Consider the following 13,614-nt stretch of genomic DNA (forward strand, 5'->3'; position numbering starts at 1 on the left):
CGCCAGAGAGGCAGAGATTGCCTTAAGAGGCCACACTGCCGCAAAAGACGGAGAGAACGAGGCTCCTGCCGCCTCATATACAGACTTAGCCAGAAGGTCAACCTGGCGGTCAGTGGGATCCTTAAGAGAAGTGCCATCAGCCACAGCTACGACTGTGCGGGCTGAGATCCTGGACACCGGAGGGTCTACCTTTGGGGACTGGGCCCAGTCCTTAACCACCTCCGGTGGAAAAGGAAAACGGTCATCTGAACTACGCTTCGGAAAACGTTTGTCAGGACAGGCTCTGGGCTTGTTAACAGTGGTGTGAAAGCTGGAGTGGTTAAAAAACATACTCCTAGGTTTCTTAGGAGAGGTAAACTGGTGTACCTCTATCAGAGAGGGTTGTTCCTCTGACTCTTGTGGGTTGAGGTTCAGTACGGAGTTAATGGACGCAATCAAGTCACTAACATCCGCATCACCCTCAGACAAGTCAATGGGGTACATAGAGGCAGCGTCTGAGCCCACAGTAAACGAATCCTCCTCGCCCTGCACCTCGGCTTGTGAATCAGAGCCGTGGGAAGAGGAAGGAGAAGGGTCCCTGCGTCTCCGTTTAGGGGGACGGGGTCCTAGGACATGCTCTGAGGGCTCTGCAGAGCTCGGAGCCGCAGAGACACCCTGAGAGGGGGGCTGATGCATAGACAGCAGTGTCCGGGACAGCTGCCCCATGGAGTCGGCAAAAGACTTGGAAATAGCTTGTGAAAAGGAAGCTACCCAAGCCGGGGGTTCAGCCACCGGGGCCAGAGCAGCCGGAGGGACCCCTGAGGAGGCTCCAGGCTGAGACACAAACATGTTAGCACAGGCATCACAATGTGGGTATGTGCTTGGCTCTGGCAGAATGAGCTTACACGCAGTGCATATAGCGTACATGTTTGCAGCCTTGCTCCTAGTGACAGACATGCTGCTGAGGTGGAAGCTGTGCAGCCAGAATACACTCCTGTAGAATGCCTGAGAGTGTAATAAAAGTCCACAACCGAAGGTTGTGGCTTACCAGCCCGCTCTCTCTGTGTGCCCTCCGGATTCCACCGCTCAAAGACCCTGTAAGCGTCAGCCTTCCTGACAGTATGCAGCTGCAGCATCCAGCGCCTTCCAGTGCAAGAACGCTGAGAAAATGGCGCTGGGAGAAGGAGGGGGGCGTGTATAAGCCCAAGAGCGGGAAAAACGGAGGGCAGAGAGATACAGGGAGAGAAACAGGGGAGGGAACATCTCCCCAGAGAGGAGTGCCCTCCCCTCTGCTGGTCGGGCGGTGGGCGGCGCTGTATGCAAAACATGCAGAGAAGCCGAAACCGAAACTAGGCCCAAACTGAAGCCGGGGCCTAGATTTTAAAATGCGGCCGACGAGCAGGCACCTTCGGCGCGGTTCTCAGGGAAAACCCCCAGAACCGGCCGGAATTAACAGTAACGCTAAAGCACATACTGTCCCCCAAATAAAAGTACCCGGGAACCCTGAAAAAAACGTCTCAATACTTAGCTTTTGAGACGCAGGGCCATGTCCCTGAGTGGGGGTTAACGCTCCTTCCAGCAGGGACCAGACAGGGCTGCGGATGGAGACCGGCCTTCTGCAAGCAGAGAGGACCGTGGAGGCTCCCACTTCAAACAGAGCCTCGAGAGAGGATGTGAAGGAGCGCGGCATGTGAAGGCTCCAGCCTTATAAAGTCAACCTTAACAGCACCCGACAGAGTGGGGTGTGAAGGGACATGCCGGGAGTCCAGACTGGACCCGCTTTTCTTCCAAATCTTTAAAATCAAAATAAAAAAATATCAGAGAATGCAAGTGTGTGATCCTCCTGAAACACAAAGCATTGAACTGGGTAGATTGTCATCCAGGGGGTGTATATAGCCCGGAGGGAGGAGCTACACGTTTGAGTGTAGTACTTTGTGTGTCCTCCGGAGGCAGAAGCTATACACCCATGGTTTGGGTCTCCCATAAGGAACGATAAAGAAAAAAAAATTAAGACGTTATGTTCCGTGGAAGAAAAGAAAGGAAAATGCAGGTGAGGCTACTTTCACACTTGCGTTCAGCGCAGTCCGTCACTATGGAGAATAGCGCAGTCCGTTAACGCACTGCAATATTCTCCATAGACTTGTATGGATGACAGACTGTAACGCAAGTGTCAGCGTTGCATCCGCTGGACGATGCAGCGTCGTTATTTTGACGCTGCGTCAGGCGGAAGGAACGCAGCATGTAATCTTTTTTTGAGCGGCGGAAACCTATTTTTCCCTGCGCATGCTCATTTTTTTTTTTTTTTTTTAAAATCACAGAATCTTTATTTTGTTTCTCGGTGGCCGAACGCTCAGCTGAGCGCCCGGCATGTGAGAGCTCTCAGCTGAGCGCCCGGCTGCCGGCATGTGAGAGCTCTCAGCTGAGCGCCCGGCTGCCGGCATGTGAGAGCGCTCAGCTGAGCGCCCGGCTGCCGGCATGTGAGAGCTCTCAGCTGAGCACCCGGCATGTGAGAGCTGTCAGCTGAGCGCCCGGCTGCCAGCATGTGAGAGCTCTCAGCTGAGCGCCCGGCCGCCGGCATGTGAGAGCTCTCAGCTGAGCGCCCGGCCGTCGGCATGTGAGAGCTCTCAGCTGAGCACCCGGCTGCCGGCATGTGAGAGCTCTCAGCTGAGTGCCCGGCTGCCGGCATGTGAGAGCTCTCAGCTGAGCGCCCGGCCGCCGGCATGTGAGAGCTCTCAGCTGAGCGCCCGGCCGCCGGCATGTGAGAGCTCTCAGCTGAGCGCCCGGCTGCCGGCATGTGAGAGCTCTCAGCTGAGCGCCCGGCTGTCGGCATGTGAGAGCTCTCAGCTGAGCGCCCGGCCGTCGGCATGTGAGAGCTCTCAGCTGAGCGCCCGGCCGTCGGCATGTGAGAGCTCTCAGCTGAGCGCCCGGCCGTCGGCATGTGAGAGCTCTCAGCTGAGCGCCCGGCCGTCGGCATGTGAGAGCTCTCAGCTGAGCGCCCGGCTGCCGGCATGTGAGAGCTCTCAGCTGAGCGCCCGGCTGCCGGCATGTGAGAGCTCTCAGCTGAGCGCCCGGCTGCCAGCATGTGAGAGCTCTCAGCTGAGTGCCCGGCCACCGGCATGTGAGAGCTCTCAGCTGAGCGCCCGGCCGCCGGCATGTGAGAGCTCTCAGCTGAGCGCCCGGCCGCCGGCATGTGAGAGCTCTCAGCTGAGCGCCCGGCCGCCGGGTGATCAGCTGCTCGTTCACAATAGTGTGCTACCGGTAAAACTGTAAAGAAGGAAAAAAAAAATAAAAAAACAAAAAAGCAGATTCCGTTGTTTTGTACAATCCGTTGCATTCGTCACACAACGCAATGCAATGGATGCCGTTCAACGCAAGTGTGAAAGTAGCCTGAAAGAAAGGAAAGTTGTCGGCAGCAGGAAGAGGTTTCGTGTTTTGATAATCCCGGTCTCCTCCCTTTATTGATTCCGGCGGCGCTCGGGCTTTGCACTGATCACATACCAGGCTGAAGTCCTGGCTCTGCTGCAGCTCCTGATAGCGGTTCCTGTACTGTACAACCTAAGAGGAGAGGAATACAGGAGCAATTAGGAGATTCCACAATAATAAACTGCATAAATAGCAATTCCCTAACATGCACTCCTGGAATGTGTGGCAGAAGAATGCAGGGAAAGCAATAGACGGCATTGGATTTTACCTGAGGCCTTCAACGACCATAAAGGGGGCAACAGGGAAGCCGAAGGGGGTTTCCCTGACAGTGCCCCTGCAATATTAGGGGATGTGCATGTGTTAAGTATTTTTCTGGCGTTTCAAAATTCAGGAAATTCTCATTCTTCACATTTTGCAGATTCTGTCATTTTATTATTTATTTTTTTTGGGGGGGGGCAATTTTCTGGTGTTCATAGCAGAGGTAAAAATAACCCAATAACATGATTCTCCCAGTTAGTACAATGCTTTCCTTTATATGTTAGTGGTATTAAAAAGTTCTGATTTTTGGGGAAAAAAAAAAATAGTAATTTAGATTGTCGACATTTTTTTAACCCTTGTAAGGTCTTGTCTTTTGGCGTGCACAGCTGTAGGATTTCTTTTTCTAAATTGTACTTTTACAGATGCAGCGATACGAAATATATTTGGGGGTTTTTCTAGGTTTTTTTTTTTTAATTACATTAATTTTAGGTTGGGAATTTTCCCTTTGTTTTTAAATATTTTAAACAATTTTTAAATACTTTTTACATTATTTTTGTGTCTCTAGGGAGCGTACCATTGTGTGTACTATATGTTACATTATTTTTGTGATGAAATACTGTATATAGTAAAAATAACGATCTCTTCAGATGCTCAGCCTGTATCTGGGCTTCACAGAGCACCAAGATGGTGGCGCTTGTGACCTTCAGCACACCCACTGCTGCTAGGATAACCCATCAACATCCTGCCTCCGCAATGCGGTGGGTTGGGGTGGGGGTCATGAGTGCCCGAAAAGAATGTCTGCCCAATTTCTAGACTAAGGTAATGTTCTCTGATGAGTCTAATTTTCAGCTTTGCCCAACACCTGGTTGTCTAATGGTTAGATGGAGACTTGGAGAGGCGCACAAGCCACAGTGTCCTGCACCCACTGTGAAATTTGGTGGAGAATCGGTGATCTGGGGATGCTTCAGCAAGGCTGGAATTGGGCAGATTAAATTTTGCGAAGGACGTATGAATCAAGCCGCATACAAGGTTATCCTGGAAAAACAGTTGCTTCCTTCTGCTCAGACAATGTTCTCCAACTCTGAGGACTGTTTTTTCCAGCAGGACAATGCGCCATGCCACACACCTAGGTCATCAATGTGTGGATGAAGGACCACCACATCAAAACCCTGTCATGGCCAGACCAATCTCCAGACCTGAACCCCATTGAAAACCTCTGGAATGTAATCAAGAAGAAGATTGATAGTCACAAGCCATCAAACAAAGAAGAACTGCTTACATTCTTGCACCAGGAGTGGCATAAGGTCACCCAAAAGCTGTGTGATATACTGGAGGAAAGCAGCCAAGACGCAGGAAAGCTGGGCTTAACAATCATGGTTATTCCACAAAATATTGATTTCTGAATCTTTCTAAAAGGTAAAACATTATTAGTATTGTTGTTTCTAAATGATTATGAACTTGTTTTCTTTGCATTATTTGAGGTGTGAAAGATCAGTGCATTCTGTGCATTGTTCTGTTTTTTTGACCATTTCTCATTTTCAAAAAATAAATACAAAATGTATTGTTTCAGTAGATTATAGATTAAAAGACATTTTACTCAAATATAAAGAGAAAAATAAAAAACTGACAATTTTGCAGTGCTCTCGTGTATATATATATATATATATATATATATATATATATATATATATATATATATATATATATACGCTAAGGCTATGTTTATACAGTGCGTATTTGGTGTGATTTTTCTGCAGCCAAAACCTGATGTCTTGGAAGTAAAAAGAAAAGCGTCTTCCAAAAAGCAGTAAATGTTTAATAGTTCGTTTTATTCACCACAAAGACAGCAAAACTGCAGAGGCTGTGTTTTTGCACTCTCATTGGTGAAATAAAAGTTGCAATAATGCTGAAATGGTAAGTCAATGAGGGGAGGAAGGGGGCAGGGAAAAATGGAATCCAGCACCAAAAATTATTTTATATAAAAATCAGAAATTTATTGAGACATAAGTTAAAAATATGAAAACCGCAAGAGGGGGGGGAAAGGGGTACCCCTCTTGCGGTTTTCATATTTTTAACTTATGTCTGAATACATTTTTGATTTTTATATAAATAATTTTTGGTGCTGGATTCCATTTTTCCCTGCCCCCTTCCTCCCCTCATTGACTAATGCGGGCGTCACATGATACGATCTATCGTGCGATCACACGAGCGATCGCACCCGCCCCCATCGTTTGTGCGTCACGGGCAAATCGCTGCCCGTGTTGCACAAAGTCGTTAAATCCCCGTCACACGGACTTACCTGCTGAGCGACCTCGCTGTGGGCGGCGAACATCCACTTCCTGAAGGGGGAGGGACGTTCGGGGTCACAGCGACGTCACACAGCCGCCGGCCAATAAAAGCGGAGGGGCGGAGATGAGCGGGACGTAAACATCCCGCCCACCACCTTCCTTCCGCATAGCCGGCGGGTGCTGCGGGACGCAGGTAAGCAGAGTTCATCATTCCCGGGGTGTTACACGGAGCAATGTGTGCTGCCCTGGGTACGATGTAAAATCTGCGCACATAAGATTAAACGATTTTTTTAAAAATGAGCGACGTGTACACGATTTACAACTGATTAAGAGTCGCTCTTAGGCGTCACACGAGACGACGTCGTGAACGATGCCGGATGTGCGTCACGAAAACCGCGACCCCAACGACATATCGCACGATAGATCGTCTCGTGTGACGCCCGCATTACTGTTGGTTCCAGACTGGGCTATGCTGGAGGATCCGTGCACCACAAATTTTTCCAAGGACCATATATCCTTGTAAGCTGAAAATACTTTTTTCTGCTCAATAATGCTGAAATAACAGACATGCTGCTTCTTTCAAAAAAAAAAAAAAAAAAAATCAATCATGTGTAGGAAATTTCTGAAATCTCCTGGTACTGTAAAAATGAGCTTTTAATTTTCATAAAACTTATGAAAAAAAAAAAAAAAAAAAAAAAACAGTAAAAATGCAAGGTGTGAACATAACCTAAAGACTCAGTCAGATCACTTAATACAGCCCCTGGCAAAAATTCTGGCCTCCGCTGGCTCTGAGGATGTTCATTCAGTTCTTTACTTTGGTTTATAAAAAGCAGATCACAGACGGCACCAAACTAAAGTCATTTCAAATGTCAACTTTCCGGCTTTAAGAAACACTAAAAAAAATCATGAAAACATAATGTGCAGCCAGTAACGGTTAATTTTCAAGACCAAACAGGGGGAAAAATTATGGAATCATGGAAAACAAAAACAAAATAACCCTCCTGTAATACATCAGTAGTATGTTGTTGCACCACCTCTGGCTTTTATAAGAGCTTGCAGTCTCTGAGGCATGGACTCTTCAGTCCTCTTCATCAATCTGGCTCCAACTTTCTCTGATTGCTGTTGCAGATCAGCTTTGCAGGTTGCAGCCTTGCCATGGACTATTTTCTTCAACTTCCACCAAAGATTTTCCATTGGATTGAGATCCGGACTATTTGCAGGCCATGTCATTGACCTTATGCGTCTTTTCAGTTTTTGCTCTATGGCAGGATGCATTATCATCTTAATAAATTATTTCATAATACCCAAACATCCTTTCAATTGATGGGATAAGTGTCCAAAATTTCAATGTAAACTTGGGCATTTATTGCAGATATAATGACAGCCATCTCCCCAGTGCCTTTACCTGACATGCAGCCCCATATCATCAATGACTGTGGAAATTTACATTTTCTTCAGGCAGTCATCTTTATAAATCTCATTGGAACGACACCAAATAAAAGTTCTAGCATCATTATCTTGCCCAATGCAGATTCACAATTCATCATTGAATATGACTTTCATCCAGTCATCCACGGTCAACTATTGCTTTTCCTTAGGCCATTGTAACCTTGTTTTTTTCTATTTAGGTGTTAATGATGGCTTTTGTTTAGCTTTTCTGTATGTAAATCCCATTTCCTTTAGGCGGTTTCTTACAGTTCGGTCACAGACATTGACTCCAGTTTCCTCCCATTCGTTCCTCATTTGTTTTGTTGTGCGTTTTCTGTTTTGGAGACATATTGCTTTACGTTTTCTGTCTTGATGCTTTGATGTCTTCCTTGGTCTACCAGTAGGTTTGCCTTTAACAACCTTCCCATGTTGTTTGTATTTGGTCCAGATTTTTGACAGCTGACTGTGAACAACCAACATCTTTTGCAACATTGCGTGATTATTTACCCTCTTTTAAGAGTTTGATAATCCTCTCCTTTGTTTCAATTGACATCTCTCGTGTTGGAGCCATGATTCATGTAAGTCCACTTGGTGCAACAGCTCTCCAAGGTGTGATCACTCCTTTTTAGGTGCAGATTAACGAGCAGATCTTATTTGATGCAGGTGTTCGTTTTGGGAATGAAAATTTACAGGGTGATTGCATTACTTTTACCTCAGAATTGAGTGATTCCATAATTTTTCTCCCTGTTTGGTCTTGAAAAGTAACCATTACTGGCTGCACATTATGTTTTCATGATTTTTTTAGTGTCTCTTAAAGCCAGAAAGTTGACATGTGAAATGACTTTAGTTTTGTGCCGTCTGTGATCTGCTTATTTTTAAAGAAAAGTAAACAACTGAATGAACATCCTCGGAGCCAGGGGAGGCCAGAATTATTGCCAGGGTTTGTAGATCAGCTGTTGGCTTTTTCTAGAAATCACAAGAGAAAGATGTGAGCAGACACTTAACAAGCAGGGAATGTTGGGAGATTACAGCTCTGAAGGCTGCAGAGTGGTGAATGCCCTTGCAATGACTTCAGAAAAGAGAAATGATCTCGTTGTAGATTCAGGCTGTGTGCACACGATGCGTTTTTTACCGCGGAAACGCTGCGTTTTGAACCGCAGCGTTTCAGTGGCAAATTGCATGCGTTCAGCTTTCCCAGCAAAGTGTATGGGAAAGCTGAAAAATCAGTGCACATGCTGCGTTTCTTTCCGCAGCGTTTTGGATGCCAAAAATCGGTGCGGAAAGAAAAGCAGCATGTCACTTCTTTTGTGCGTTGTGGCTGCGTTCTCTCCCCCATTGAAATCAATGATGTGGGGTCAGAACGCAGCCACAACGCATGGACCTGCTTTTTTGTTGCGGTCCGCGGCCTTTGTCGGCACGCCAGAACGCAGGCATTTACCTGGAAGTGAGGTCAAGAGGCTTCCTGTTGACCTCACTTCCTGGCAAAGCCCCCGGTGTCACCAAAGTGCCCGCCCCGACCCCCGACCCCCCTCCCGAAAATCCAACATGGCCGCGCGCACAGTAGCGCATCGGCCGCCCTGCTCCTATGATTTCTGTCGCATGTGCAATAACACATGCGACAGAAAACTGTTCCCCAGGCCCTGCCCGTTCACCCCAATTCCCCACGGTGTCATACATACCTGTCCGGTCGCAGCGCTGATCCCCCGCGGCTCCCTCCTCCTTCACAGCAGACGCCGGCTGGTCACATGTGCAGAGCAGCTGACAGCCAGCACAGTGTTCAGTGTGAGCTGTGCTGGCTGCTCGGCAGTCTGCAGCTGTGACCCGGGGAGAGTGGGTGCAGATTTTTGGCACCCACTCTCCTCAAATGGAGGGTCTGCCCTCCTAGAAAATGGGGGATACGTTCCCTGAACGTGCCCCCATATTCTAGAAGGTCCAGAGGCGACGTGGGACATCCATATGGATTTCTGCGGACCCATTTTTTTTAATTAAATTGGAGAACAAGGGAATGATTTGGGGAGTGTTTTTTCTAATAAAACATTTTTTGTTGTCTTTTTTTGCTTTTGTTTACTGTCAATTAGTTATGTCGGGTGTCTGATAGACGCCGTGACATCACTAATTGCTGGGCTTGATGCCAGGTGACATTACACATCTGGTATCAACCCCATTTATTACCCCGTTAGCCAACGCACCAGGGCGCGGGATGAGTTGGGGCGAAGCGCCAGGATTGGCGCATCTAATGGATGCGCCACTTCTGGGGCGGCTGCGGCCTGCTATTTTTAGGCTGGGAAGAGTCCAATAACCATGGCTCTTCCCACCCTGAGAATACCAGACCCCAGCTGTCAGCTTCACCTTGGCTGGTGATCTAATTTGGGGGGACCCCACGTTATTTTTTTTTTTATTCTTTATTTATAAATAAAAAAAAAAACATGGGGAGCCCTCCAAATTGATCACCAGCCAAGATGAAGCTGCCAGCTGTGGTTTGCAGGCTACAGCTGTCTGCTTTACCCTGACTGGCTATCAAAAATAGGGGGGACCCCACGCCATTTTTTTCATTTTTTTTTTTTTTTTTTTTTTTTATTGGATAAATACTAAGCTAGGCACCCTTTAGTGCCACATGAAAGGTACTAAAGGTGCCAGCTTAGAATATGCTGGCGGGGGTAGGACGTTCTATATATTTGACATCCCTTCATCCATTGACGCTTTTTAGGCTGTGTGTCCACAATCAGGGTTTGCAGCGTTATGGGCGCTGAGTGTTTTCCCTGCGTCCATAACGCTGCGTTGTGCAGTAGAAGCACAGTGGAAGGATTTTTGGAGATCCCATGCCCACTGTGCTTCTTTTCTCCGCAGCATAAACTGACCGGTAGCGTGGCTTCCTGAGCCTCAGCATGTCAATTTATGCTGCGGAGACGAGTGTTCTCTGCAGGTAGCATAGAGCTCCACAGCAGCCTGAACCCAAATCGTGGGCATGGGCAGCTGCAGGAAGGCTGGCACTGTGTACTAGACGCCGTGTCGCTGGATCATGGCCACATAGCCTTAGGCCCCTTTCACACGTCAGTGATTCTGGGACGTTTGTGCTTTTTTTTAAACGTACCAGGATCACTGACATACGCAGACCCATTATAATGAATGGGTCTGCTCACACGTCAGTGATTTTTCACTGCACGTGTCTCCATGCGGCGTACCCGCGTGTGCGTGATTGCCGCACGGAGACATGTCCATTTTTTTCTGGCATCACTGATGTCCCACGGACCACGCAGTGGTGTGATCCGTGAAACACGTGCCAGAAAAAAACGTGCTTTTAAAATAAAAAACATTTTAACTCACCCGGCTCCAGCGATGTCCTCTGCAGCCCGTCCTCCCTGTTCCTTCTGTGCCGGCTCATTATTGTCGCGCATATTCATGATGCACGACACAGCCAACCCGGAACCAGCTGCTGCGGGGGTCAGCGCCGGCCGGATGCTGCACCGCGTGAGCGATCAGCACCATGGAGAGCGGGAGCGGGTGCAGGTGAGTTAATCTCTAAGTGCAATCACGGGCCACGGAGAACGGAGCCCGGATTGCACTTAGACAACCCACGTGTGCCGTGATTCACGGCACACGGAGGGACATGTGCATGTTTTACACGCCAGTGAAAAACGTCAGTGTTTTTCACTGACATGTGAAGCGGGCCTAAAAGTGAGAATATTGTTGCTACAGCAACATTTTGGGGGAAGTAGCTGTGGATTCAAAATGCTTAATATACTCCTGAATAAAATCCTTGATGGGTGCAGATTCCAAAATGGGGTCACTTGTGGGGGTTTTCTGACGTATAGGTACCTAAGGGGCTTGGTGCGCGAAGTTTATTTCAACTTTTCCAAAATTCAAATGGTGCTCCTTCCATTCCAAGCGCTCCCATTTATCCAAACAGAATGTGGAGAAGGAAATGACATCACAGGTTTTTTTTTCCAAAGGTCTGTGTTCAACCAACTTTATTATCACTGACAAGTCTTAAAAACCGCACCTAAAAAAACGCATGAAAAACGCATGAAAAACGCATGAAAAACGCATGAAAAACGCATGAAAAACGCATGCGTTTTCGATGCGTTGTTTCTCAAAAAGCATTGTTTACAATTCTCCCCTCTGCCAGAGGGTGCGTTTTTTTCCGCGCGGAAAAAAAAGCAACGTGTGCACATACCCTTACAGTCGTCATTTCCCAGGTTTTACCGACGCTGCCACAAAGAAGTCAGGACGGATGTGTGGACGTCACCTTTGCCTGTAATTTCTCCACCAGAACCGCCTGCCTCTTCTGGGCTTCCAGAGAGTTGTGCAGCTCCCTCTGCAGCGCCAGCTCCATCCCCTGCGTCATGGCTGCCAGGACGTCATCTGCCTCCATCTACACCTGGGAAAGACACAAGCAGAAGCCAATGTGAGGAACACAGCACAGCCATAGTATACAGCTCACATGTACACAGTATGAACAGGGAAAGGTAAGGCTCCAGCTACACGCTGGGATGAGGACGATGATGATGATGCACCAACTTTTCCCTGACAAAACGTATTGGACGCCAGGTAATCATGGAAGACAACGATTTGCCCTGAAGCCATCAAAGTCCAGACCATCGCTTTCCCTCTTTACTATAATACAGTGCTACTGCTGTATACAAGAGGAGCGAACAAACGATTGACGGCTGACTCAAAAAATAAAAGTAAAAAAAAAAACAAGCACATTTGGCATCAGCGCATCATAAAAGACCAATCTATGGAAACACAATACTACTGTTTTTCAGTCACTGCAACTCTCCCCCCCCCCAAAAAAAATAAATACATAAATAAAAAAAGCAGCGTCCCCGACCTCCTCGCTGTCACACGGGGGCGCCGTCCCCGACCTCCTCGCTGTCACACGGGGGCGCCGTCCCCGACCTCCTCGCTGGCAGACAGGGGCGCCGTCCCCGACCTCCTCGCTGTCACACAGGGGCGCCGTCCCCGACCTCCTCGCTGTCACACAGGGGCGCCGTCCCCGACCTCCTCGCTGTCACACAGGGGCGCCGTCCCCGACCTCCTCGCTGTCACACAGGGGCGCCGTCCCCGACCTCCTCGCTGTCACACAGGGGCGCCGTCCCCGACCTCCTCGCTGTCACACAGGGGCGCCGTCCCCGACCTCCTCGCTGTCAGATTGAGGCGCCGTCCTCGACCTCCTCGCTGGCAGACAGGGGCCCGTCCTCGACCTCCTCGCTGTCAGACGGGGGCGCCATCCCCGACCTCCTCGCTGGCAGACGGGGGCGCCGTCAGACATACTGGAAACCTTCTCATTACCAGGGATTTGTAACGTTTTCCCGTTTCCCGCAGGTTTGATGAGAAGTTTTTTTGACTCCTGGAAAACTTTTTATAACAATTCTGCCGCAAGATGGCGTCGTCGCTTAGCAACCTGACACGGAGCCCTCACTGTTTCTAGATGTGTCGGAGTGTCGCCAGGCGACCTGTCTGCGATTTGGACTCCAAAATTGTCACAAAATCGTTGTCATGGTTACACCCCAGCTAAACATCTGTACACACGTATCTGTACACACGGCCGTTCAGAACCCTAATAAAGCTGTGTCTGCAGGCTGCACCCCCCCGCCCATATCATCCCCTCCCCCCATTCCCGGTCTCTCACCCCCATTTTGAATCTCCCTCCAGTTTCTCCTTGTTTTGGATCAGTCCCGACCCCTGACATCTGACCTCTGACACGCTGGACCGACGACCAACCGCTAGCTGCCCTGAGGTCACGTGTTCGGGTTCATCATTTCCTACTGAATCACCAGCGGACCAATCCTGACATGGAACGTTGGAGGCTTCGTCAGACTCCGCCCCCTCACGCCCGGCTCTCTCGCATTGCACTGTGGGAACTGTAGTTCTGTGCTGATGATTGTTATTGCGCAGTGCATCATGGGGGAGGCTCCCTTTTTACATTGTATAGAGCGGATTTTGGGGCATTTTTGTCATTTCCCCTCAGTCATTGGCTCATACAAGACTGATAATTCTTTATAGAAACGTGGCCACTTCTATCATTGATATTGTTACAGACAAAATGTACAAAAAAACACTTGTATCCATGACAACTGTCCCAAAATCACCATCTCAGGTCAAAATGTTAAAGCAAAAGGCGCTTCAGGACCCAGGAGTTGTTGGTTTTTCCCCCTGAAGTGAATTGAATGCCGTTTATTAACGTAGGCTTTTTTTGCTGAGCTTTTGGAGCAGAACTTCCAGGTTTATGAGGAAT

The 13,614-nt window shown here is 48.5% G+C and overlaps 1 protein-coding gene across 1 annotated transcript in view; it reads right to left on the reverse strand.

The window, feature by feature from the left end:
- The window catches only part of LOC142310687 (uncharacterized), an 80,799-nt gene extending 67,723 nt beyond the window's left edge, over window positions 1–13,076 (reverse strand). Inside the window, exons 1-3 of the mRNA XM_075348268.1 lie at window positions 13,009–13,076; window positions 11,623–11,754; window positions 3,478–3,534 (exon numbers count right to left, since the gene is read on the reverse strand). Coding sequence (XP_075204383.1) covers window positions 3,478–3,534; window positions 11,623–11,748 — 183 coding nt within the window. The 5' untranslated portion in view covers window positions 11,749–11,754; window positions 13,009–13,076. The remainder of the gene's footprint in view (window positions 1–3,477; window positions 3,535–11,622; window positions 11,755–13,008) is intronic.
- Between the last annotated feature and the right edge of the window lie 538 nt (window positions 13,077–13,614).

The sequence above is a fragment of the Anomaloglossus baeobatrachus genome, chromosome 5, assembly GCF_048569485.1.
Source record: "Anomaloglossus baeobatrachus isolate aAnoBae1 chromosome 5, aAnoBae1.hap1, whole genome shotgun sequence".
Taxonomy (NCBI): domain Eukaryota; kingdom Metazoa; phylum Chordata; class Amphibia; order Anura; family Aromobatidae; genus Anomaloglossus; species Anomaloglossus baeobatrachus.